At 49.8% G+C, this 23,520-nt stretch overlaps 1 protein-coding gene across 1 annotated transcript in view; it reads left to right on the top strand.

Moving 5' to 3' along the window:
• RHPN1 (rhophilin Rho GTPase binding protein 1) overlaps window positions 1–21,851 on the top strand; it is a 32,018-nt gene extending 10,167 nt beyond the window's left edge. The window contains exons 2-15 of the mRNA XM_062626887.1: window positions 1,214–1,332; window positions 6,937–7,065; window positions 9,781–9,856; window positions 10,239–10,316; window positions 11,758–11,882; window positions 12,174–12,340; window positions 12,805–12,992; window positions 13,122–13,278; window positions 15,196–15,315; window positions 18,146–18,340; window positions 18,588–18,664; window positions 19,844–19,990; window positions 21,203–21,361; window positions 21,481–21,851. Coding sequence (XP_062482871.1) covers window positions 1,214–1,332; window positions 6,937–7,065; window positions 9,781–9,856; window positions 10,239–10,316; window positions 11,758–11,882; window positions 12,174–12,340; window positions 12,805–12,992; window positions 13,122–13,278; window positions 15,196–15,315; window positions 18,146–18,340; window positions 18,588–18,664; window positions 19,844–19,990; window positions 21,203–21,361; window positions 21,481–21,675 — 1,932 coding nt within the window. The 3' untranslated portion in view covers window positions 21,676–21,851. The remainder of the gene's footprint in view (window positions 1–1,213; window positions 1,333–6,936; window positions 7,066–9,780; window positions 9,857–10,238; window positions 10,317–11,757; window positions 11,883–12,173; window positions 12,341–12,804; window positions 12,993–13,121; window positions 13,279–15,195; window positions 15,316–18,145; window positions 18,341–18,587; window positions 18,665–19,843; window positions 19,991–21,202; window positions 21,362–21,480) is intronic.
• Window positions 21,852–23,520: the final 1,669 nt, after the last annotated feature.

Raw genomic sequence — 23,520 nt, 5'->3', positions numbered from 1 at the left:
GCTGCGTGGAGACCTCAGAGCAGCTTCCAGTGTCTGAAGGGGGCTACAAGGATGCTGGGGAGGGACTCTTCATCAGGGGCTGCAGTGATAGGACGAGGGGGCATGGCTTCAAACTAAAACAGGGGAAGTTCAGGCTAGATTAAGGCAGAAGCTCTTCCCTGTGAGGGTGCTGAGGCACTGGCACGGGGTGCCCAGAGAAGTGGTGAATGCTCCATCCCTGGCAGTGTTCAAGGCCAGGTTGGATGGGGCTTGCAGCAACCTGGTCTAGTGCAAAGTGCCCCTGCCCGTGGAGGGGGCTAGAACTGAATGATCTTAAGGTCCTTTCCAACCCAAGCCAGTCTGATTCTATGAAATAATGCCTTTGAGGAATTTATTTCAGTGCCTCAGTGGATCTTCATATGTTCTTGGAGGGATCTGCCCATGTTTTGCACTGATGTATGAAAAGCAGGAGGTCTCCATCCTCTCCTCTCCATCTCAACTGACCAACTATGTGCTCTCCCAAACAAGGTTGTTTTCCTGGGTGTTTTTGGTTGTTTGGGTGTATTTTGGGTTTGTTTTATCCAGGGGTCTTTTAGAGCCTCACTTCATCCATCTGAACCTCTCCTCAGACAATGGAAATCATTCGCTTGGGTAGAGCTTTTGTAGCGCTGGATTCAGAGACCCTCCTTGTTTCAACTGCACTGCCTGGGGCATCCCATAATAAACTTTTCCCTCCTGTGAGACAGAGGGATATTGCTGTCTGTCATTTCCTGAAGTCAGAGATTAAATGTGTTTCCCTGTCTGCAGAAAGAGCCAAAGCCAAGGAAGGAGGAAGGGATGGAATTCGTTTACTGCTTTGTGCAATTCATTTCTCCACCCCTGTGAACTCTTGACTTGCCATCTGCACTTGATCCCCTATAGCTTGAAGGAGATGAAAACACTTATAGGCATGGGGTCACATCTGTTACAGAGCTTGAGGGTTATATAGAGCTCATCTGCAGCCCCCTGGGTCTTGTCTCATGTCTGGATGATAGGACATTAGGAAAGAGATGCTTAGTTCCTGTTCATGGTTGCATTTGGGAAGCATTTTCTGAGTAATTTAGGAAATAAAACCCAACACATGGTGTTAAAGACTAAACCTTTTATTTCAAGTGCAATCCCAGGCTCTCAAAGTGCCATTTCTAACCATAAAGTGGTGCTGGTTTTCTGGTGAGACCCTGCCCTTCTCTCTCAGCAGGGCTGTGACCCATTTGCGCAGACCCAACGCAGCAAACTGCAGCATCGCCGGGCCCGGATTAACCAGCAGATCAACAAGGAGATGAGGATGCGAGCGGGGGCAGAAAACCTCTTCAGGTGAGTGCTGGTCCCCAGAGCATCCCTCTGGCCCAGGAGGGATTTGCCAAGAGATAGAAATCAGTTATGTAGTGATGGTGGAATCCATAATTTCAGCATTAGCTGCTTCCCTTGATGGTGGCTGATGCTGAAGCTGTGGCTGCCCCATCCCTGACAGTGTTCAAGGCTAGGTTGGATGGAGCTTGGAGCAGCCTGGTGTAGTGGAGAGTATCACTGCCTGTGGCAGTGGGTTGTAACAGGATGAGCTTTCCAACCCAAACCATTTTATGATGCTGGCCCTTCCATGGCTATGGTTGAGGTATGTTCAGTGTTCCCCAGGCCTTGCAGCATTCATCCTGGATATAGCTGCTTGATTCAATGCTAATGCTATGAATTTTAACGAAAACGTATAGTTTTAATGTCCTGCAAGGCTGGTACAAAGCAGGGTGTGAGCAGATGGAATAATGGGAATAAAAGTTTAACTGGGTTTGAGCTTGGACTGCAGAGCTCCTGCCTGATAACCCCAGGGAGTGAGTCACATCCAGCTTGATTTCCAGAAAACCCATCCCAGTGCTTCCAGCAGAGCAGAACCTGAAAATTCAGGCATGTCTTTACATATGGGCATGGCCTTCACCTTCAACAGGCTCTTCACCCTGTCAGAAGATGCATTTATGGGATGGTGCAGCAGTTGGCACCTTTACATGGCTTTCAGATTGCAGCTGGACCAGCACAAGGAGAGCCTGTGCATTACTGCCTTCCGCTGTATAATGTTCATGATACAAAGACACAAATTTTGCTGCTATTTTACCTTATTTTAACCCAAGGATGACCTTTTTTGTAGGTCTTCTGTATATCTCATGTTCCTGTAGGATATTGGACCACATGGAGGATGGTCATGTCCTTAAATATAAGGAAATATCGTAAGGCTGCCCTATAATAGCCTTTTGGGCATATTTTGCCAGTTTATTTTCTCCAATTAAATAACTGTTATATGTGAATATATATGACTATTCAGTATATATGACTATATATTGAATGATTTAACATCAGTGGCCTGGAATTGAAGGGAATATTGAATTCCATACTGAACCTGGAACAAGGGAATAATAGTTTTTCCACCAAACCATAGGAAGAAATGGTGCTTTACTGGTGGCTGACACCACTGGTGCTTCCCAGGGGAGGTGTCGATACAGTCCTTGCACACTACTGCTTCAAGCATGCTGCTATGCCTCATCTAATTAAACTAAGGCCATGAAATCTCATCATGTGCCTCTTCATGTGCCTCTTTTTCATTATTAAAAGCAAATAATACATAGGGGCAAATGTGCTGGCTCAGCAGAAATGTGCCTGGCTGCAGTTTGGGTGCAAACAGTGGGAATCATCACTACATGCAGGGGAGTGAACAAGAATGTGATGCAAAACACATCTTAATTACTCAGCCAGGGCAATGCAGTGATGGGGCTGCCCTCTTTTTGCTGGATCAGCACTTTGAATGTCCTTTGGGAGCAGCCACTTCTCCCTCCCTCCCACACGTCCACTTTGCGGCTGAGTGATAATGGGGGTTTCTGGGTGATGTGATGCCCAGAGCTTAGAAAATAGGGGAAATCTAGGGGGAAGAAGAATCAAGCTTGGGCCTGAAATTAAAGGCTGAGGTGGGGGATATTATATTGTAAGGTTTATTGCTTAAAACCTATAGACTTGAGTTGCAGGGAGAAACTTCCTTTGCATGTAAGTGCTAAATGGAAATGGATTAAAGCTGTGGATTGCCCAGCCTGAGTTTGCAGCTGAAACAAACCCAAAACAACCCCCAAATCTCAATGCTTTAAAGAAAATAACTTCCTGAACTGTTCTCTTGAGCATATCAGCCTCCTTTCCTGGGGAGGTTGCTATGAGTGTGGTGTTGGAACTAAAAGATACATGTGGTGTTTGCTTGGTGTGTGTTAAGAGGGGTTGTTTGCTGGATAAATAAAGGGGAAGAGGCAGCAGAAAGCTTTTCTTTTCATGTTCTGGGATTGAGAGAAGCAATGGGGGAGATAAAAGTGTGGCAAATAAACCATTTCCATAATGAAATAAAGAATGAATCAGAAATCTTTGATGTTGGTTAAGCAAATAATGATTGTCTCCATCAACCTCCTCTATGAAGTTACATAGGTTCTGTGTGCTCATATAGAGCTCAGTGCTTGCGCTGGATGGAGACCATGAGGTGCATCAGCGCAGGTTTGCACACAGAAAGATCAAGCGCTCCTCTAAATTCTCGCTCTGATAGGTAACTGTGCTCTTACTGCTTCATGTGGCCCTTGCAGAATGCAAACTGAAGTGCTCCAAAGTGATATTGGGCTTTCAAACCTGATGCCAAGTCTTGGAAGAACTTGCATGCACATGTAAAATACTGCAGAGCAAAATTGGGCTTTGGAGGGTGGTGTGTCCTTTCTGCTTCAGAACAGGGGTGAAAGCACTGGTCAGAAATATATCATGGATATGTGTAAATGTTACTCTGGTGCTGCAAATCAGCTATTAGTAATGTAAGAAAAGAATATATAGAGATATATAAAATGGGAAGTTCAGGTTGGAGATAAGGAAGAAGTTCTTTACTCTGAAGGTGGTGAGGTGCTGGCACAGGGTGCCCGGAGCAGCTGTAGCTGCCCCATCCATGGCAGTGTTCAAGGCCATGTTGGATGGAGCCATGGGCAACATGGTCTGGTGTGAGGTCATCCCTGCCTATGGCAGGGGTTGGAACTGGAGGATCTTAAGGTCCTTTCCAACCCAAACCGTTCTATGGAATGCTGAAGGATGTTTAAATAGAAGTGGCCACGGAGATATTTGGACCTGTTGTGATTTTGCTTGGTTTAGAATAAAACAAATGCATTGATCTTGGGAAAATCCCAGCAAAGAGGAGTCAGGGGAGGAGACACTAAAGGACCAGCATCTTAAAACCAGCTTAATACCAAGTCAAATGCACCATGTTCTGCAAAAGCTGGGGGAAAGCAGAGCTAGTGTTGTTTTTCCTGGAGCATGGTTTAGCACTAGCAGCCAGAGCCCCTCTGGGCTGAGGACTGCAGCTGTCAGCTCTGGCTTATCTCTCCCCACTTTCCTTTGGAGCAGATAAGGAAGGTGTAATCAGCCTGGGAGCAGGCAGCTGAAATCAGTCCTTGCTGTTTACATCTCCTAATGGGCACAAGTGGGGAAGGGAGGGCAGGGTCCAGCTCTGCTAATGGGTGAGTACAGCAAGCCTTTTCTTATAAAGAAGGGGGTTTTGCACCCAAAACTGAAATTTTTCTCCTCAAACCTCACATTAATCACTTTTATTTGATGTGGATGAGCAGCTTGAATGCTCATAGCCAAAGCTGAAGCTGCACTGGAGGTGGCAGTGTAGATGGGCAAGGGGAAGGTTGCTCTAGGGCAGAAAGAGCAGGTTCTCCCCCTGTGCTGGGCACTGGTGAGGCCGCACCTTGAATCCTGTGTGCAGTTCTGGGCACCTCACTACAAGAGAGACATTGAGGTGCTGGAGCGGGGCCAGAGAAGTGCAACGGAGCTGGTGCAGGGCCTGGAGCGCAAGTGGGATGGGGAACGGCTGAGGGACCTGGGGGGTTCAGTCTGGAGAAGAGAAGGCTCAGGGGGGGACCTGATCGCTCCCTACAGCTGCCTGAGAGGAGGATGGAGGCAGGAGGGGCTGGGCTCTGCTCCCAAGGAACAAGGGATGGGACAAGAGGAACCGGCCTCAAGCTGCCCCAGGGCAGGTTTAGATGGAGCTGAGGAACAATTCCTTCCCCAGAGGGTGCTCAGGCATTGGAACAGGCTGCCCAGGGCAGGGCTGCAGTCACCGTCCCTGCAAGTGTTCACACAGCGTGGAGACGAGGCCTCAATGCCATGGGTTAGTGGTGGCCTTGGGAGTGCTGGGGAATGGTTGGACTGGATGAGCTTAAAGGTCTTTTCCAACCTGGTTAATTCCATGATTCATCTGAGCAGGGTGCAACAGTGTAAGGAGTTTTGTCTGGCCTCAGAAATTCTTTATGCTGAGGTGGTGAGGCACTGGCACAGTTTGCCCAGAGAAGCTGTGGCTGCCCCATCCCTGGCAGTGTTCAAGACCAGGTTGGACACAGGGGCTTGGAGCAACCTGCTCTAGTGGAAGGTGTCCCTGCTCATGGCATGGGATGTGGGACTAGATGAGCTTTAGGGTTCCTTCCAGCCCAAACCATTCTATGATCATATGCAAGGCAAGAGGTTCTTCAGGTAGGTTTGGATGGATGCACTTGGAATCACACAATTGGATAACTTCATCTCTATTTCTGAGTGCAACCAAACATTGACAAATAGAATCATAGAATAGTTAGGGTTGGAAAGAACCTTAACATCATCAAGTTCCAGCTCCCTGCCACCGCCAGGGACACCTCACACTAAACCATGTCACCCGAGGCTCTGTCCAACCTAGCCTTGAGCACTGCCAAGGATGGAACATTCACAACTTCCCTGGGCAAACCCATTCCAGTGCCTCACCACCCTTACAGTAAAGAACTTCTTACTTATATCTTCCTCTGTTTAAGTTTTAACCCGTTGCTCCTTGTCCTATCACTACAGTCTCTAATGAAGAGTCCCTCTCCAGCCTCCTTGTAGCCCCCTTCAGATAGTGGAAGGCTGCTATGAGGTCTCCACACAGCTTCTCTTCTCCAGGCTGAACAGCCCCAGTGTTCTCAGCCTGTCTTCATACAGGAGGTGCTCCAGTCCTTTGAGCATCCTCATGGCCTCCTCTGGACTTGTTCCAACAGTTCCATGTCCTTTTTATATTGAGGACACCAGAACTGCACACAATACTCCAGGTGAGGTCTCACAAGAGCAGAGTAGAGGGGCAGGATCACCTCCTTCGACCTGCTGGTCACGCTGCTTTTGATGCAGCCGAGGATACGGTTGCTTTCTTGGCTGTGAGCGCATGCTGAAGCTGACTCATGTTCATCAACCAACACCCCCAAGTCCTTCTCTGCAGGGCTGCTCTGAATCTCTTCTCTGCCCAACCTGTAGCTGTGCCTGGCATTGCTCCGACCCAGGTGTAGGACCTTGCACTTGGCATGGTTAAACTCCATGAGGTTGGCATCAGCCCACCTCACAAGCGTGTCGAGGTCCCTCTGGATGGCATTCCTTCCCTCCAGGGTATCAACCGAACCACACAGCTTGGTGTCATCGGCAAACTTGCTGAGGGCGCACTCAATCCCACTGTCCATGTCAGTGACAAAGATGTTAAACAAGACCGGTCCCAACACCAATCCCTGAGGGACACCACTCGTCACTGGTCTCCAGCCGGACACTGAGCCATTGACCACAGCTCTTTGTGTGCGGCCATCCAGCCAGTTCTTTATCCACCGAGTGGTCCATCCATCAAATTGATGTCTCTCCAATTTAGAGACAAGGATGTCATGCAGGACAGTGTCGAACACTTTGCACAAGTCCAGATAGATGACATCAACTGCTCTACCCCTGTCCATCAGTTCTGTAGCCCCATCATAGAGGGCTACCAAATTGGTCAGGCAGGATTTCCCCTTAGTGAAGCCATGCTGGCTGTCACTAACCAAATGGGTGCAAATAGAGGCACTGATGAAATGGGGGAGGTTTGATCCATGTTGTGTTATCTTGCAGGGCCACCAGTAACCACAAGGTCAAAGAGACAGTTGCCCTGGAGCTGAGCTACGTGAACTCCAACCTGCAGCTGCTGAAGGAGGAGCTGGAGGAGCTGAACAGCAGCATGGATGTGTACCAGAATGACAGGTACAGAGCCTATGGAGTGCAAAGCACAGCTTTTTCAGCTGGCATTGTATTATTACTGCTACTAGTAGCTGATTTTTGCTTTTCCTGGGAGCAGGTCAGCATCTTTCGTGTACCTATTGCTCTGCCTCCTGCTCTGTACAGGGTTTGGCCCTCTGGTAAGGACCACTAAGTAGTGGCTGAAGGATAGGGGAGGACTTGGACATGAGCCTGGAAGCAGTTTTTTGTCCTGGGAACATCAGTGTTTCATTTATAGAGCTGTAAGGTGACCCAATTCAACCTCTTCTGCTAGTAGATACTTAGATGTTTGGGGATGTATGGTGCATAGAATCATAGAATGGTTTGGGTTGGAAAGGACCTTAAGATCATCCAGTTACAAACCCCTGTGGCAGGGACACCTCACACTAGACCACATCACTCAAGTCTCTGTCCAACCTGTCCTTGAACACTGCCAGGGATAGGACACACTGGTGTCCCAGAGCAGGAGGAATAGGTTAGAAATGACCATCTTTACTTGTATCATCCACTTTCCTGAGTAAGAGATTTTTCCACCATGTGAAATAAGGTTTTTAGCAGAAGAAATTCCAAGTGAGGCACTGGAATGGGTTGCCCAAGGAAGTTGTGAATGGTGAAACACTGGCACAGGTTGCCCAGAGAGGCTGCAGATGCCCCATCCCTGGAGACACTCAGGGTGAGCTTGAGCAGGGCTCTAAGCAACCTGGTCTAGTTGAAGTTGTCCCTCCTTATTGCAGGGGGCTAGACTTGATGACTTTCAAAAGTCCCTTCCAACCCGAACCATTCAGTGGTTTTATGACTTTATGTCCATCCACATGCTTTTCCCAATGCTTGCTCCTTCTCAGGGGAGGATGGTTGTGGTAGTGGGAATAGAAAGAGGTGCAAAGACCAGGAGAGCATCAGTGACTCCATCCTGTAGGTTACTGCAATGACATTAAATGTGTGACCAGGATGATCTTGGGGCAGAAATGAGTTAGGTTCATGGGATCTCCTATGGGGAATAAAGCCAAGTGAGCCCTATACGTCTGCCACCCTTGGGTGTTTGTAGTCAGAGGGTCTGTAGCCTCTGAATGGAATCCTGGATGTTGATCCTTCTTCTGCACTAGAAGCAGGGATGCAACATCTGTGTTGCATGCATCCTCCCAGAGTTCTTCCTTATCAGGGCTCAGCTTTTCTTACCTGCCTCTGGTTTGCCCTGGTTTAAATAGAAACCAGCAACAGCAGCAACCCCAAACCCCTGCCCAGGCCGAACAAACACTCCTTTGTTTGCTGCAGGCATTGGATTCGAGCGGAAATCTTGGTAGGGACAAACAATAATGGCTTTTCTGCTCTAATTATAGCTCTTGAAGCTGTTTATTCAGTAGGAAGGGATGAGAATGTGGGTGCAGCCTCCCTGCCCTGCTCCCCTGGTTTCTGCAGCTTTCTTTGCCTCTTTTCCTCCCTGGATTAATGAGTGATGTGCTCACAAGTTAGCAGCAGTTTCTGGAGGGAAGGAGAAAGAGTTGTGCAAATATGGGTTGGGAAGAGCTTGATCCTGCCTGACCCAGCTCCCATCTCACCCTGTGCCAGACTTCCTTGTCTCTTTAAATTAGGCCAAGCGGCCAAGGATTCAGTAACGTGGCTCAGTGATAGTATTGGGGGCATCCGCAAGGGATAAATGGGTATGAGGGAAAGCATTTGTGGAGCAAATTTGAGCTGCAGGTGCCACGTTCTCTGTCTTTGTGTACAGGAATTGGGTGATGGGTTCAGCTTGTAGTGATAGGACAAGTGGTGATGGATTCAAACTGAAACAGGTTGGTGATAAGGAAGAAGTTCTTTACTGTGAGAGTGGTGAGGCACTGGAACAGGCCGTCCAAAGCAGTAGTAAGTGCTCAAGTGGCAGTGTTCAAGGCCAGGTTGGATGGGTCTTGGAGCAACCTCGTCTAGTGTGAAGCATCCCTGCCCATGCAGGGGGTTGGAACTGGGTGATCTTAAGGTCCTTTCCAACCCAAACCATTCTATGATTCTTTGAAGGGCTGTGAATTGCATGCTGCAGGCTCTGCTCTTTATACACACAATTCCTTTACCTGTTGGCAGCAGAGAATCAGAATAGCTGCTAAATCCCCTGTCAGGGAGAAGATGGTCCTTTCTGGCTGTGGTTCTGCAGCTCTTCTTCCTCAGTGCTGTACACCTGCCCCGTTTTCATGCTGAAATACAAACCACTCCCTAACTGGGTGTTCCCAATATCATCATCATCTTCAGGGCTTTACAATATCAACTGAGCTCTGTAATAAGAGCTATTAATAGACAATTTCTTTTAATAGAGGTAGAACATGTCAATATCAGGCACAGTGTGCAGCCTGAGCAAGGCTTTATCAGCACCAGAGCCCAGATTAGCACATAGGAGTGGGTGAGTCCATGACCTGTGCCTGGTTACCAAGGTATTAAAGCAGCTTCATTGCTGGAGCTGATTTTGTGGCTGTTACCTTTGTTAGGGAGTGACAAGGAGAAGCTGGAGGAATAAGGGTGGTAGGTTCAGGTTCTATGCTTCTCTTGTACTGCCATTTCCATTGGGAAGAGCATCCTTCTGCTGTGCAGAATTGAGTCCTCTTCTAGTTTTAGCACAAACCCAGGGCAAAGAGCTGCTTTATTTTAGTCCCTGACACAAAAGGTCTCTCTAAGGCTTTTAAACCAACCACCAAATATGTTGCTGACTTCTTCCAGTGAGTCCATCAGCGTCCCCATGATCCCTTTGGGTCTGAAGGAGACGAAGGAGCTGGATTTGCTGACACCACTGAAGGTGAGCATCAGGGTTCCACACTCTTGACGTGATGGAAGATGATGGAAGGGAATGACTGTGCACTTTGGGAGATATTTCAGTACCTGGGGATTGTTGGGTGCTGTAGAGGAGATGCTGCAGCAGCTCCAAAACAGTTTCTGTCTTGGAAGAGCTGCAAAACCCCAAGTTTATGTAGAGGAGCTGGACTTAAAAAATGGGAAAATGGGAGGTGAGGGTCTAGAGATATTGAACACCAAGAGCCAAGCAGGGAGGATATGTTTTTCACTTGTGGGGAGAGCTGGCAAGTTGCTTATACAGAACAGCCCCAAATCAGCCTTTAAATCATGCAAATCTGTTTTAAAGGGTGACTCAAGGTTTTCTCTTCTCTTGTTACCCCATCCAGGATTTCATCAGTGAACACTATGGAGAGGAGGGCATCTTGTTTGAGAAAGAAATCAAAGAGTTCATGGAGCTGAGGCAGGTTGGTATCTCTTCAGTTACAAAGTCTTGCTTTGACTTGTCCAGAAACACTTGTTGAAGGTGCCACATTTTGCTCCAGGGGTCTCCTCATCCTCTCTCCAAGCTGCATCCTTATCCTTCTGTCTTAGGGTACAGGATTCCTACACTAAGCACCAGTAATCATTTGTGACTGTTCACCCCAGTAAGGCCAAACAACTGCTCTCTCCCCAGTTAGCATCTGGAGAAGGGGAAATGTAAAGCAATCCAGTAAAGGTGGATTTGCTCCTCTCCTATATAACAGCTTTTGTAGGTTATTTCATGTTTTGCCTTTGGTTCAGGAGACTGGAAATAAAGAGACTGGATCAAGCCCTTATGAATGGGCCTGATCCTGCTTTTAGCCTGTGGGAGAGGAACCCTGCAAAGCCAGAAAATGGCAAAAGGCCTGTCTTTAACATTAGTTGTTAGGAGAGCTCTGACCCTCCTCACCATGTAAGGTCAAAAGCTCAAGGGCTTTTATTAAAAGCATAAATCCTATTTCTTCCATGGCATTTGTTTCATGAGACTTTGTATGACTTTCTTTTGAAAACAATAATAATCCCAGCCTGATTTAGATGAGCATCACATCCAGCACAGCTCTCAGGCTGCTGGCTCCAGGGTTGGGCGCCCCATCACCAAACTGGTACCTCCCCAAACTTTCTTGCAGCTGAATCTGTGCCGTGGGGCTGCCTCCCACTGCTGCACAGCATCTTCACTGCATTTCCCCCTGTGCTGGGCACTGGTGAGGCTGCACCTTGAATCCTGTGTCCAGTTGTGGGCCCCTCACTACAAGAGAGACATTGAGGTGCTGAAGTGGGACCAGGGAAGGGCAGTGGAGCTGATGCAGAGCCTGGAGCACAAGTGTGATGGGGAACAGCTGAGGGACCTGGGGGGTTCAGTCTGGAGAAGAGAAGGCTCGGGGAGGAACCTTATTGCTCCCTACAAGTGCCTGAGAAGAGGATGGAGCCAGGAGGGGCTGGGCTCTGCTCCCAAGGAACAAGGGATGGGACAAGAGGAACCGGCCTCAAGCTGCACCAGGGCAGGTTTAGATGGAGCTGAGGACCAATTCCTTCCCCAGAGGGTGCTCAGGCATTGGAACAGGCTGCCCAGGGCAGGCTGGAGTCACCATCCCTGCAAGTGTTCACACACCATGTAGCCGAGGCCTTCAGTGCCATGGGTTAGTGGTGGCCTTGGCAGTGCTGGGGAACGGTTGGACTGGATGAGCTTAAAGGGCTTTTCCCACCTGGTTGATTCTATTGATCTAATCCTATTGATCATATTGATCTGATCCATTTGATTGAATAACTCAGGTGGAGTTTTCCCCTCCCTGGCCTGACCAGCATGTGCAGCTCCATAAATCCATCATTTCCTCTCCTGTTTTTCTCCCTCCCTTTCCCACCCTCATGTCTCCTCTCCCATCGTTGCAGGCGATGCGCACCCCAAGCCGCAATGAAGCTGGGCTCGAGCTCTTGATGGAGTATTACAACCAGCTCTACTTCCTTGACTGCCATTTCTTCCCTCCCACCAAAAGCCTGGGTGTCTACTTCCACTGGTTGGTGCAGTTTTCCCCATCCCCCTTGGGGAACTGTGAGTGGGGGGGAGCTGGGATCAAGCCTCCATGGTGGGATTGCTGCCTCTGCAGCAAAGCCAGGGCTGGTGGACATAAGGAGGTGGGTTTGCTGTTGCCATGGGTGAGTTGATTAGGGGATGCAGGGGAAAGAACACACCCTATGGGGATGAGCTGTGATAGAAACAGTGGCTTTGGGCCCATAAAGAACACTGAAAACCTTCCAGCCTCCTTCTCCGTGTGTAGTAATGGGCATCCAACTCTTCCCTTCCCCAGGTACGACTCGCTGACTGGGGTCCCATCCCACCAGCGAGCACTGGCCTTCGAGAAGGGCAGTGTGCTCTTCAACATTGGAGCTCTGCACACCCAGATTGGAGCACGGCAGGACCGTGCCTCCCTGCCAGGGCTCAACCAGGCCATCGATGCCTTCCAGAAGGCAGCAGGTATGTGGGTTCCCCCCTTCCCTGGCTCTCTGAGGGCAGCATTTCCCTGGGCTGGGAGTATTCCACATGTGTGCATGGGTACAAGTTGGTACCATGCTGCTTCTGTGGGTGATGAAGAGAAGCTGGGATGACCCAAGAGCCACTCAATGTGGCTTCCACACAGCAGTAGGGATGTTCCAGCTGGGAACAGGAGAGATGCTGATCTGTCTGCAAGCAGCTGGGAATAAAAGAGACCCAACAACTGTGGTTACCCAGGCCTTTGGAGAAGAAAGATGTGGGCACAAGGATGGTTTAGATAGCAAGGGAGGGATGCCCCATCTTTTTACCCACTGGTTATAGTGAGATGTTTCTTGGTTACTGGCTCTTCTCCTCCTGTGCTGCTGGTGGGGAAACCTCCGTGGTCCAATAGCCTGACCCTCCTGCTTATAAGCCCCGTGGCTACCAGGAGCTTCTCCTTTGTGCAGGTGCCTTTAACTACTTGAAGGAGAACTTCTCCAACGCTCCCAGCTTGGATATGAGCGCTGCCTCTCTGAACATGCTGGTGCGGCTGATGGTTGCCCAGGTCCAGGAGTGTGTCTTTGAGAAGATGACGCTGCTGCGTGCCCAGCACGACTTCCTCACACAGCTCCAGCTCGCCCAGGAGGCAGCAAGGGTGAGCACCATGGGGAGGAGAGGACTCGGTGGGGATGTTACCACTGGAGAGGTTCCTTCTGTGGCCTGCTGTCACTGTCTTTTGATGGATGTCCTACATCTCAGCCCATGTTGTCCCTTCTACCCACAGGTAGAAGATGTCTACTCTCTGGTTCACCAGACGATGACGCAGGCCCACGTGAAGGATTATGTTCCCTTCTCTTGGACCACCATGGTCCATGTCAAATCGGAGCATTTCAAAGCCCTCTCTCACTACTTTGCTGCCATTGCCCTCTGTGACTGCCCTGGTGAGTGTTACATCTCAGAGGCAGCTGCCTGCTCAGCCAAGTGCTGGCTCCACGTGATAGCCTTTTGTTTAGGAGGAGGGGTTGCAAATAAAGAGGTGGAGACATGCACAGGGTAGATGGATACAAAACCTAAAGTTTTTGAGATGTTCTGCGCTGTTGATCTTGCTTATTGACTCAGGGATTCATGCGTGAGGCAGATTTCCCTCATACTTCTGGTTTGCACAATGCTTGCTAAGTCTTCCTAAGAAGGTGAGCAAAAGAGGTGCTGTCGAGATGTCATTTGCTGTCCCCTTTGGGACTGGGTGGGTAAAAAGGGGGTCAGCTACCTGTTGACCATGTGTGTGCCCATGTTCTCAGCTGGGTATCCTCTGGGGCACCCATTACTTGTGCCAGGACAGCTGAGGGCTTCAGAAATGAAGATAAACCCAGAAGAACCTTGAATTTAATGGCTGGTTGTTCTGGGAATCCCATGGTGGTGAGTACTGGCAGCGGGGTACATGTGGCTGTGATGGAGCCAGGCTGATATGGCTTCATGGAGCCAGCTGGAGCATGGATATAGGATCCAACACATGATCTCCATTGCATGATCACCAACACCCTTACAAGCAGTTTTGGGTCAGGCAGAGGATCTGGGGGCAAGCAGGTGATGCACACACTGTGACCTGTGGAGCTGACCCATCACTTGATGAGGTGGCTGAGGCCGGGCTGGAGGGTTCTTGGGGGTGGCTGCCAAAGCAGAGCTGTGCCAGTCATGGGGAGAGCTGCCAGTGATGGTGACTGCTGCCAGACTTTCCCTGCATCCTCCCCCATTCCAGAGCCTGTCCAAACCTTGCTGCAGGGCTTGTGTCATGTGGGTGTTGCAGAAGCAGAATTGAGCTGCTGGAGCAGAGCTGGCAGACAGTGAGGTGCAACTTAAAGACAGAAATGGCAGAGAATGGTGATGGAGCTGGGTTTGATGTGGGGTTACAAGGGACAGGGCAAACCTCTCCCCTAACATTTGGAGGCTCCTGGTAACCTTAATGGTGAAGGAAACACAAATCTGGTGGAGATGCAGAATTTGTATGTCTGGGGATTGCTTATTGCTGCATCCAGAGCAATGATGTTGAGATCTCAGCTGCTTCCTCACTGCCTTTCCCTGACCCCTTGTTCAGAATAACAGATCTTTAGCTTCCATAACCAGCTGGCAAGAAACTCCTTAAGCTGCAGTTTAATCCCCCAGGGGTGCTGCACAGGGAGAACCAGTTCCCAAGCTTTGTGTTCTTCCTTTTGGACCAGGAAATCCACAAAGGTCCTTGGGAGCCTTTTGAATGCACTTTGTGCCCAGGGAAGGAGGCTGCCATCCAACCCTGAGCTCCCTGTGAACCAAAGGGGATTAGGAACAGGTTTGGCTGGAAATAAGGGTGTAAAAAGGACACATACAGAGCCCAACATGGTGCTCAGAGCTCTGAATCCATCTCAGTTTCTCCATTGAAGGACCCCTTTGGTTGTACTGCAAGCTTTGTGCTCATGCAGGGGTCCCAGGTACAGCAAGGAGGGCTCAGCTCCCAGATTATACTTTGGTCTACCCTGCTGTTGTGCTTTAGTTGTTGCTTCCATGTCGCTAGCCTCCAGATGAGGAAAACCCAGGGCTCTTTATTTCCAATCCTGCTTCCAGATTGGAGCAAGGAAGGGAAGGGGGCAAAAGAACCAGATACTTGTGCTATGCCTTAAGTGTGATAACTCTTCCCTCTCCCCATCAGTGATGCTGTGGCTGTCGCAGGCTGTAGTTGGGTGAGAGGAAGCTGCTGCTGAAGTTTGGGGCCATGTGAACATGGATGTGGCTTCATTGTCCTCCTGTCCCCACTGTCTCAGGGGTCTGGGTGGTCAAGCGGTGCCTTGACCTCTCCAAACTCATCCCCTACCATCTGTTTCACACAGTGGCATCTGATGCTGAACTGCCAGAGCAGGAGAAGGCTTTTATCCAGTTCCATGTCACCATGCCAGAGGGACCATCACTCCGTGTCCTGCTGCAGGACCCTGAGGAGAGGAGGAAGCTGGGTAAGCACATTGATGGGGGCAAAGCCCCCAGTGCTTGCAATGAAACCTTGATATATGAGCAGTGAGCCCCACAGTAACCCTATTCATGGATGCATGGTCTTCACAAAGGTGTGTGATGAGCTGTTGTGGGGGGTTTCTCCATGAAAGTACATAATTTTGAGGCTTTCTTTGGGAAGAGCCTTTCCTGGGAAGGCAGGAAAGCATCATGGATCTCTATTAGGGTGCTGAGGACCAACTCACATTGCTTGCACCAACTTTTCCAGCCAAGTTTAACAGTAAAACCTCAGGCATAAAGATGTTCTAAGCAAGGTAACATCACCCAACACAGTGTGGAGAAATCCACAGGGACACAGAGATCCTGGAAGCTCCTTGCTGCTGACTTGGCTGGATCACAAGAAGACACAGCAGATGCCAGGGGGTGGCTTTTTTAGCTGCATCAAAAGGTTTGGGAAACAAAAACTTCCTCCCATGTGGATTTTCAGCTTGAGGGACAAAACCAGAGCGTTGCTTATTCAGCTTAAGTCATGATTTGGCAGCTCCTCCCCAGGGAGGCTGAAAGGAGAGCAAAGCTCAGCACCCTGGTTTTTGGGTGTCATCTGTTTGCCTCCCCCATGAGCTGCCTCCTGGTGCTCTTTCCACTCATTGCACGTGTGTGAAAGGAGACAGGTCCCACCAGGAAGGAGTTTTTATCACATCACCAACCCCAGCAAAATTCTCCTGGCTGCTTGGCCAGATTTACTGCTGGGGATCAGAGGTGAAGGACATACAATGAGAGACTCTTTATACCCCCAAACCAGAGTGTTATGGTAACACCACCCCAACACCCTCAGCTGCTGTCATCTGGTGTCTAGAATCATAGAAGGGTTTAGGTTGGAAAGGAACTTAAGATCATCCAGTTCCAAACCCCTCCCATGGGCAGGGATGTCTCATACCAGACCATGTCGCCCAAGCTCCGTCCAGCCTGGCCTTGAGCACTGCCAGGGATGGGGCAGCCACAGCCTCTCTGGGCACCCTGTGCTAGCCCCTCAGCACCCTCACAGGGAAGAGCTTGTTCTTTACATCCAACCTGAACTTTCCCTGTGTCAGTTTAAACCCATCACCCCTTGTCCTATCACTACAATCCCTGATGTAGCCCCCTTCAGACACTGGAAGCTGCTCTGAGGTCTCCATGCAGCTTCTCTTCTCCAGGCTGAACAGCCCCAGTGTTCTCAGCCTCTCTTCATGTATGATATACATCAGCCCAGCTTCAAGCTCTACCTGTGCTCTTGTTGAATGGAGCTCATTCCCCACATCTGCTGGTGAAAAATGAGCATGCAGCCACCAGCCTCAGCTCTGGGTTTGGTTTATAGTAAAGGAAGAAGCTTGTGGCACTAAAATCATCTCTCTGGAAGGATATTTCCCTCCCTCTTCCCTTGTCTCCTGGTCTTACAACATTAGGTTTTCTCAAACATAATATATTCCCACATTTTAAGCAGGGTGGAGCCATGGACTTCCATGCCCAACCTCCGTTCCCTGTAATCTCTTGGAAATCCCAGGACAGTCACTAGATAGTCATTAAAACCTAGTTGCTTTCTTGCTGGCAGTGGATGCTTTGATAAAATAGGATTGATGGATATGATACAGTTTTAGGGGGAATCTTCCTCTCTGTGTTCTATTCAGCCTCAAAATACTTCCTCGAATGCGACTTATGGAGGAAAGTGAAGGTCTTGAAACCACTGCCTTTAGTCCACATAAACCTGGAGCAAACCCCATCATCTCCCTGGAGAAGAGAAGGCTGCGTGGAGACCTCAGAGCAGCCTTCCAGTGTCTGAAGGGGGCCTATAGGGATGCTGGGGAGGGACTCTTCATTAGGGACTGTAGTGACAGGACAAGGGGTAACGGGTTCAAACTGAACCAGGGGAAGTTTAGATTGGATATAAGGAGGAAATTCTTTCCTGTTAGGGTGGTGAAGCACTGGAATGGGTTGCCCAGGGGGGTTGTGAATGCTCCATCCCTGGCAGTGTTCAAGACCAGGTTGGACGAGGCCTTGGGTGATGTGGTTTAGTGTGAGGTGTCCCTGCCCATGGCGGGGGGGTTGTAACTAGATGATCTTAAGGTCTTTTCCGACCCTAACTATTCTATGATTCTATGTTGCCACCGTGTGTCCTAACCGAGAAACGCAACAGGCACCCGGGTTTCTATGATACGAGTGCGTAGACAGAGCTTTTTTGGTAGTTTAGCTTATATAGCTGTTTTCGTGGCTGCTTCGTTTCCATGAGGATAGAAAACGCATTGAAGGCAACTTAAGAGGAGCAAAGCAAGAGCAGATGCCGAAGAGGATGGCAAGCAGGACCTGCGGGGCAATGAGAAGGCTTTCCTTAGCCTAGAAAAGAGGGAGACGTGTTGCATCTTCCCGAAGCTGTCACCAGGAGGACAAGGCTTGATTGTCCTTCGTGTATTTGCCCTCCCGTGGGATGCAAGGTGCCGGAGAGAAGTTAATTTGCAGAGGAGATTGAGGCTAAAGCATTAGGAGGGACTTTGGGGGCGGCACAATGTGGTGGCAGCTCCTTTGCTGCTTGCTTTTTGGGAACATCTGCCAGCTCCGGCGCCGGGGGAGTGAAGTAGGTCACCCTTCAAGGTCCCTTCCCAGCCCTACATCGGGGGCTCGAGCTGACGGCTGGGACCTACTCCATTTAGCAGCACGTTGAACGCCTGGCAGGCTGCAAACGTGACTGGGCTGTCCCTGAGTCACGTCGGGGTGGCACAGCCCTGGGAGCTGCTGTCATCTGTAGGCAGCCGAGAGGGAACAGCTCCTCTCCGCTTGGGCTTAGATCTCTCTGCTCCTTTGCAGGCAAAGCGCATCTGAAGAAAGCCATCATGAAGCACGAGGAAGCCATGAGGATTCACGGCTTGTGTAAGATCCTCAGGAAGATGGATATCCTGCAGGAGGTCCTCTCCTTTGCCCACAAGCGTTCGTTGAGCAAATACTCTGAAATCGACCATGAGGAGGACTTCTTTGAAACTGGAGATGCTCCAGATATTCACCGTAAGTGAAGCTGAGGTTGCATGGGGTGGGCAAACTCCCATGGCGAGTTTGGGGCATGTTGCTGGGGACCAGAGCTCCCTGTCATCACAGGTAGGAGCCTGGCTCCGGGTTGCATGTCTGGCAGCTGCCTGAGCACATTGCAGCTCTTATGAGTTGTAAAATCCCTCTTCAGGGAGCACAGTGTAGAGGCAGAAGCTGCCACAACTGCCTGACCACAGTGTGTGTGCTTTCCTCTCCCTTCTGCCAGCCAAAACGCACCAGAAACCAGAGATCAAACCCCCCAACTTCTCCCAGGTGAAGGTGACCGACCTCTTCCACAGGCTGGTACGTACAGCTATGGGATGGAGGGTGCCCCATGGGAGCAGACATCTCCTCCTCCCCTGCATGCTCCGCTTGCCTGGTTTCCTTCCTCCCCTTTCTTTCTGTCTCTTCTCCCTCTCTGGTGCAGCCATTGCACCCATGGGCAGCTTTCCAAGGAGGAAAAGAAGGCAGGGGCATGTGCAAGAGGAGGGTTAGGGTGCATGGATCTGTCTTTGTAAGACCTGAATGGGTCACAAAGCTCCACCAGTGCCCAGTGGAGCAGGACAGGCATTTAGGGTGGGTTTTGCCTGAGAAAGGACCAAAGGGACCCTTTAGAGGAAGCTTTCTGGGGGCAGGATGGTGCCAGCTGAAAGGCACTAGGAATATCCCACTGGATCTTTATATCCCTCCCCTCTTTAGGTTTGCAGGGTCCTGGGGAGCAGAACTGAGCTTTGTGGCTGCTATGGGACCTGATTGTGCTGTCCCTGTGCCCCATGCACCCCAAGGGCTGTGCAGCACCCCAGGGAAAGGTTGATTGAACAGCCCCAAGACAGGCAGGTATATCCTGCTCCTGTGGGAATAAAAAAGTGGGGGAAAGACAGGAAGATAGGATGGATTTGGCCGGATTTGACCACTACCTCACACCCTGCTACTGGTCCACCCTAGTTAGGCTGCATCCCCCAGAGCCAGGCAGCAGGGAAAATCCTCACCACCCATCATCCCTCCTTGGGTACTGTTGTTTGTTCCTAAACAGGGGAGTTAAGGAGCCAGGGAATTAAGCTCTTCCCATCAGAGCTTTATGTTTTTTTTGCCCCAGGATTATTATAGTGTCTAGATAGATACCAGCTCACTGCTGTGCCTTGCAGGAGTGGGGCAGTGCTGGGAGAGATGTCCAGACCTTATCTCTGGGCAGAAACCTCTTAAGGTCCTTCCCAACCTGCACAAAGCTACTGCTGCTCGTAAAACCAACATCTGGCATGGGCTTTTAAGCACCTCTAGCTTTATAGTGCATAAATCTACCTTTTGGGTGTGCAGGAAGTGTAAAACTCCGGCCAGGGTCCAAATCACATCCTTAAAGAAAAGCAAAAGATGCGCATTCTTGCTCTGCCTCCTCCCCATCACTGGGTGTTTTGCAAGGTTGCACGTCCCCAGGGTGTTGTTCTTGCACCAAAATGTTCTTTCCATCTTTCTACCTCATCCCAGGGGCCCCTTTCAGTTTTCTCAGCCAAAAACAAGTGGTACCCGGTGCGGAGAGTCCATCTGATGAGAGGAGAGAACGGGTTTGGATTCACACTCCGAGGAGACTCCCCTGTTCTCATTGCTGGGGTTATCCCAGGGGGCTGTGCTTCTGTGAGTACCCCAGGATCTTCTTGTCCCCATGGGGATGCTGGGATTGAGATGTCAAAGGATACCTTGAGGGGTATTGGGGTGGTTTTAGGTCTTAACACTCAGTTGATAACTGCATTGGTGTGCTGAGGTGGAGACTCATCCCTGTCAGATCTCAGCCTGGGGTTTGCAGGTGGGTGTCAGGAAATAATTGAGTTGTTTTTAATTCCTTAGGAGACAGCTAAGGGAAAAAAACACAGAGATTAGCTCAGTTTGTAACTGCTGGCAGCTTCTCTTTGGCAAGCACCCAGCTCCCTTCTCCCCCATTTTGGGACGTGACAGTGGATGGAACAAGATGGCAAGTCTGAAACATGAGTTAGAGCAGTGAAAACTTATTTCTGGGCTTTCTGATGTATCAGGGGACGCTTTGTATTCCAGCAGAAGCTTTCAGGAGCAGGCTGGTGGGATGTGCAAAAGGTCTCCCTCTTCCCTCAGCACTGTTCAGCATCAAGTCTGCCATCCAGAGCCCGGCATCTCTGTAACAACATGCTCTTGGCAGCAGGATTTCCCTTTTTCGGGAGACTAAATCTTCTCAAAGACCATATGTGGTCCATATCTTGTCTCATGGGCTTTATTGCACTTAGCTGGGGTGGGATTGGACTCCAGATAGACATCAAAATGTGGTTGTCCTGTGTGGATAAGCTTCTAAACCTCCACTGCAGCTGGCCTGACATGTGCTGGCTGAGTTGCTTCTTGGTCTGATGCTGTCCCCACAGCCCTGAGCTGCCACGTCAAGAACCTTGTTGATGCATTGATAGATGAAGGGTGTGCAGAACCTTGCTGAACCTGCTGTTTTCTGAAGGATCAAGGCTTGCAGGCAATATTTTTTTATATATATGTAATTTTTTCTGTAGACCTGCAGCATTTAACCTTTATGAGAGTCAGAGCTGGATGCTTTTTTTTGCAAGGCTGGATGTTGATTGTGGTCGTCTCCAGCAGCAGCAAAAGAGGTGCTTAGTCTCTAGAGCATCCCACACGCTGCAGAGCAGATGTAAAAGCTTTAGGATGATGAAGGCATTGTGTGTTTTATGCTGTAGGTGGAGGATGGACCCCGGCCCTCCTTGTGGTCTGTATCTCTGTAGGGCTGGCACCCATGGAATGGGGTGGACGTCAAGCAGACCACACGCAGTGACATCCATGAGCTCAAACATGTGCATCTTCTCTCTTTCCCTGCAGGAAGCTGGGTTGAAGGAAGGAGACTACATCATCTCAGTGAATGGCAAGGATTGCAAGTGGTCCAAGCATGCTGAGGTGGTGCAGCTGCTAAAGAGCACTGGGGAGGAGGGAGTGGAGATCGGTGTGATAACCCTGCAGGGCTCGGAGGGACCGAAAGCTGTAAGTCACATCCCAAGCCTTAGGTGGGAAACACAAGAGGTTCCCCAGGCTCCTGCTGGCATCTTGTCTGCAGCTCATGTGCTGTGCTGTCTTCATATCCCTCTCTGCTTCCCAAACAGGCAGACAAGAAGGCAGCAGCAATGTCCTCGGGCAGTGGGGTGCTGAAGAGCAACAAGGAGAACAGCCGGAAGAGCTTGATGAACAGCAAGAGCGCCAGCACGCTGCTGGTGTGGAGCAAGAAGAGCAAGCGGAGCAAGAAGAGCACCTACGGCATCCCCTTCACCACGGTGGGAGACAACGAGGTCATGTACTGAAGCAGCTACAGGGTTAGTTTGTGTCCTACCACTCCAGGGCTGGCTGCCCATGAACCCTTGCAAGCACTGGTGGCCTCCAGGCTGTGCTGGTGTCGGTGCTGCAAGGAACCCCCCCTGTCCCAGGGATGTGCCGCTGGTCGGATCCTCTCCAAAGAGGCGAGTGATGCACAGCACCAGCTCCTCCATCTCCCTTCTCCTGTGTTAAACCATCCTTAGCCTAAACAATACGGGGAAACACTGATTTATCCTTGATTTTTAACTTTCATTTTGCTCTTAGGGGGCACCTGGGGGGCAGCTGTACTTCAATATAAAGCAGGGACTGGTTTGTGTCTTCTGCTTGGTGCGAGGAGCAGCCAAACCAAGCCCCAGCCATTAAAGCAAAAGCTGTAACCTTCTTTAGCATCTCCTAGGCTTTCTCTGCAAGGTAGAAGGTGGCATCACTGCTCACCGGGAGCTGCTGGCAGAGCTGAATCCAGTTCCACCTTCAACTCCCCTTTTTCAGGAGAGAGGATAGTGTGGGACTCGTGATCCCATTGTGGGGTCCAGCACAGGCAGCAGCGGGCTGCGCATCTCTGCCATGATACCAGTTAGGGGACGTCCCAGTGACATGGGTTGAAATTAGAATGGTTTTGACCATATTTTTAGTGCTTTTTTGTTTGTGTTTTATTAATAACCACCCAGGTTGGTGCAGCAAATGCAGCTCAGCTGCTTCTTTGGAAGAAAAGGGAAAGACTTAAGGTGCATTTGTCTCGCTTCTTTTAATCAGTAGACGTGGATTGCCCTAAATATGTGAGTAGATTAATAGCTAAGAGTCTTGCTGGGTTTTTTTTTTTGCTTGGTATGAGATTAAAATTCCAGGAAGATAGCTCCTCCAGATTATTAAACTACTAAATTTGTGCTAGTATTGGATCTTGCACACGTTGCTAATACCCTAACACTGTGCTGTCAGCATTCATACCGGAGCTGGGCTGATGGATACATGCATCTTGGTAATTGTACTGGAAACGCTGGGAGACTCCGAATACGCTCTTAGATATATTGGCACCATTTTCTCCATCCCATTTCTGCCTCGTGCATTATTTTTCTGAAGGCTAAAGAGCTGTCTGCTCTTCAGTGCTTGGATGATCTTGGTAGGTATAAAATACCCTTCAGAGATGCAATTGTATTTTTGTACTTTTTAAGTGGTGACACATTTAGTTTAAAGGAGTGAACGTGCAAGGGATATCATCACGAGTGCATCCCCATGGGGTTGTATCATGACTTCTTGGTGGCACAGTGCCCGAGTGCTGAGCTTTCAGCCCTGGTTTTAGTTAGGGAGAACTGAATAACGTAATCATGGAATGGTTTGGGTTGGAAAGGACCTTAAGATCATCTAGATCCAGCCTCCCTGCCATGGGCAGGGATGCCTTACACTAGAGCAGGTTGCTCCAAGCTCTGTCCAGCCTGGCCTTGGAGCTTTCACCACTTCTTTGGGCAACCTGTTCCAGTGCCTCACAGCCCTCCCAGTAAAGAACTTCTTCCACAGGGCTTCTAGCTCTGTATTAACAACCAAGAAGCCTCTCTATAGACTGAGACATCATCAAACCGGATTAGAGATCCGGCTGCCACCATCTGGTGCAGGCAGATTTCCTGCGTCATCTTCCCAGCTGCTTGAGTGCCAAGGAAGGCGGTGGGTTCACAGGAAAGGCCACCTTCCTGCTAAAGCATCCCAGCAGCATCTTCCCCCTGATTCTAAATGTGTTGCCAACAGGGACATCTTGGAGCTGGGGATGTATTTATTTAGAAGCCTGCACGTCGCGTTTCCACCCGCATCACCCAACTCCTCCATTGGCATCAGCGGAGGGG

Source organism: Pezoporus occidentalis, unplaced genomic scaffold, assembly GCF_034315485.1.
Source record: "Pezoporus occidentalis ecotype Australia unplaced genomic scaffold, CSIRO_AGI_Poc_V1 ctg3, whole genome shotgun sequence".
NCBI classification, from domain to species: Eukaryota; Metazoa; Chordata; class Aves; order Psittaciformes; family Psittacidae; genus Pezoporus; species Pezoporus occidentalis.
The sequence above is the reverse complement of the archived record's forward strand: the minus strand, read 5'-3'. Positions and strand labels throughout refer to the sequence as shown.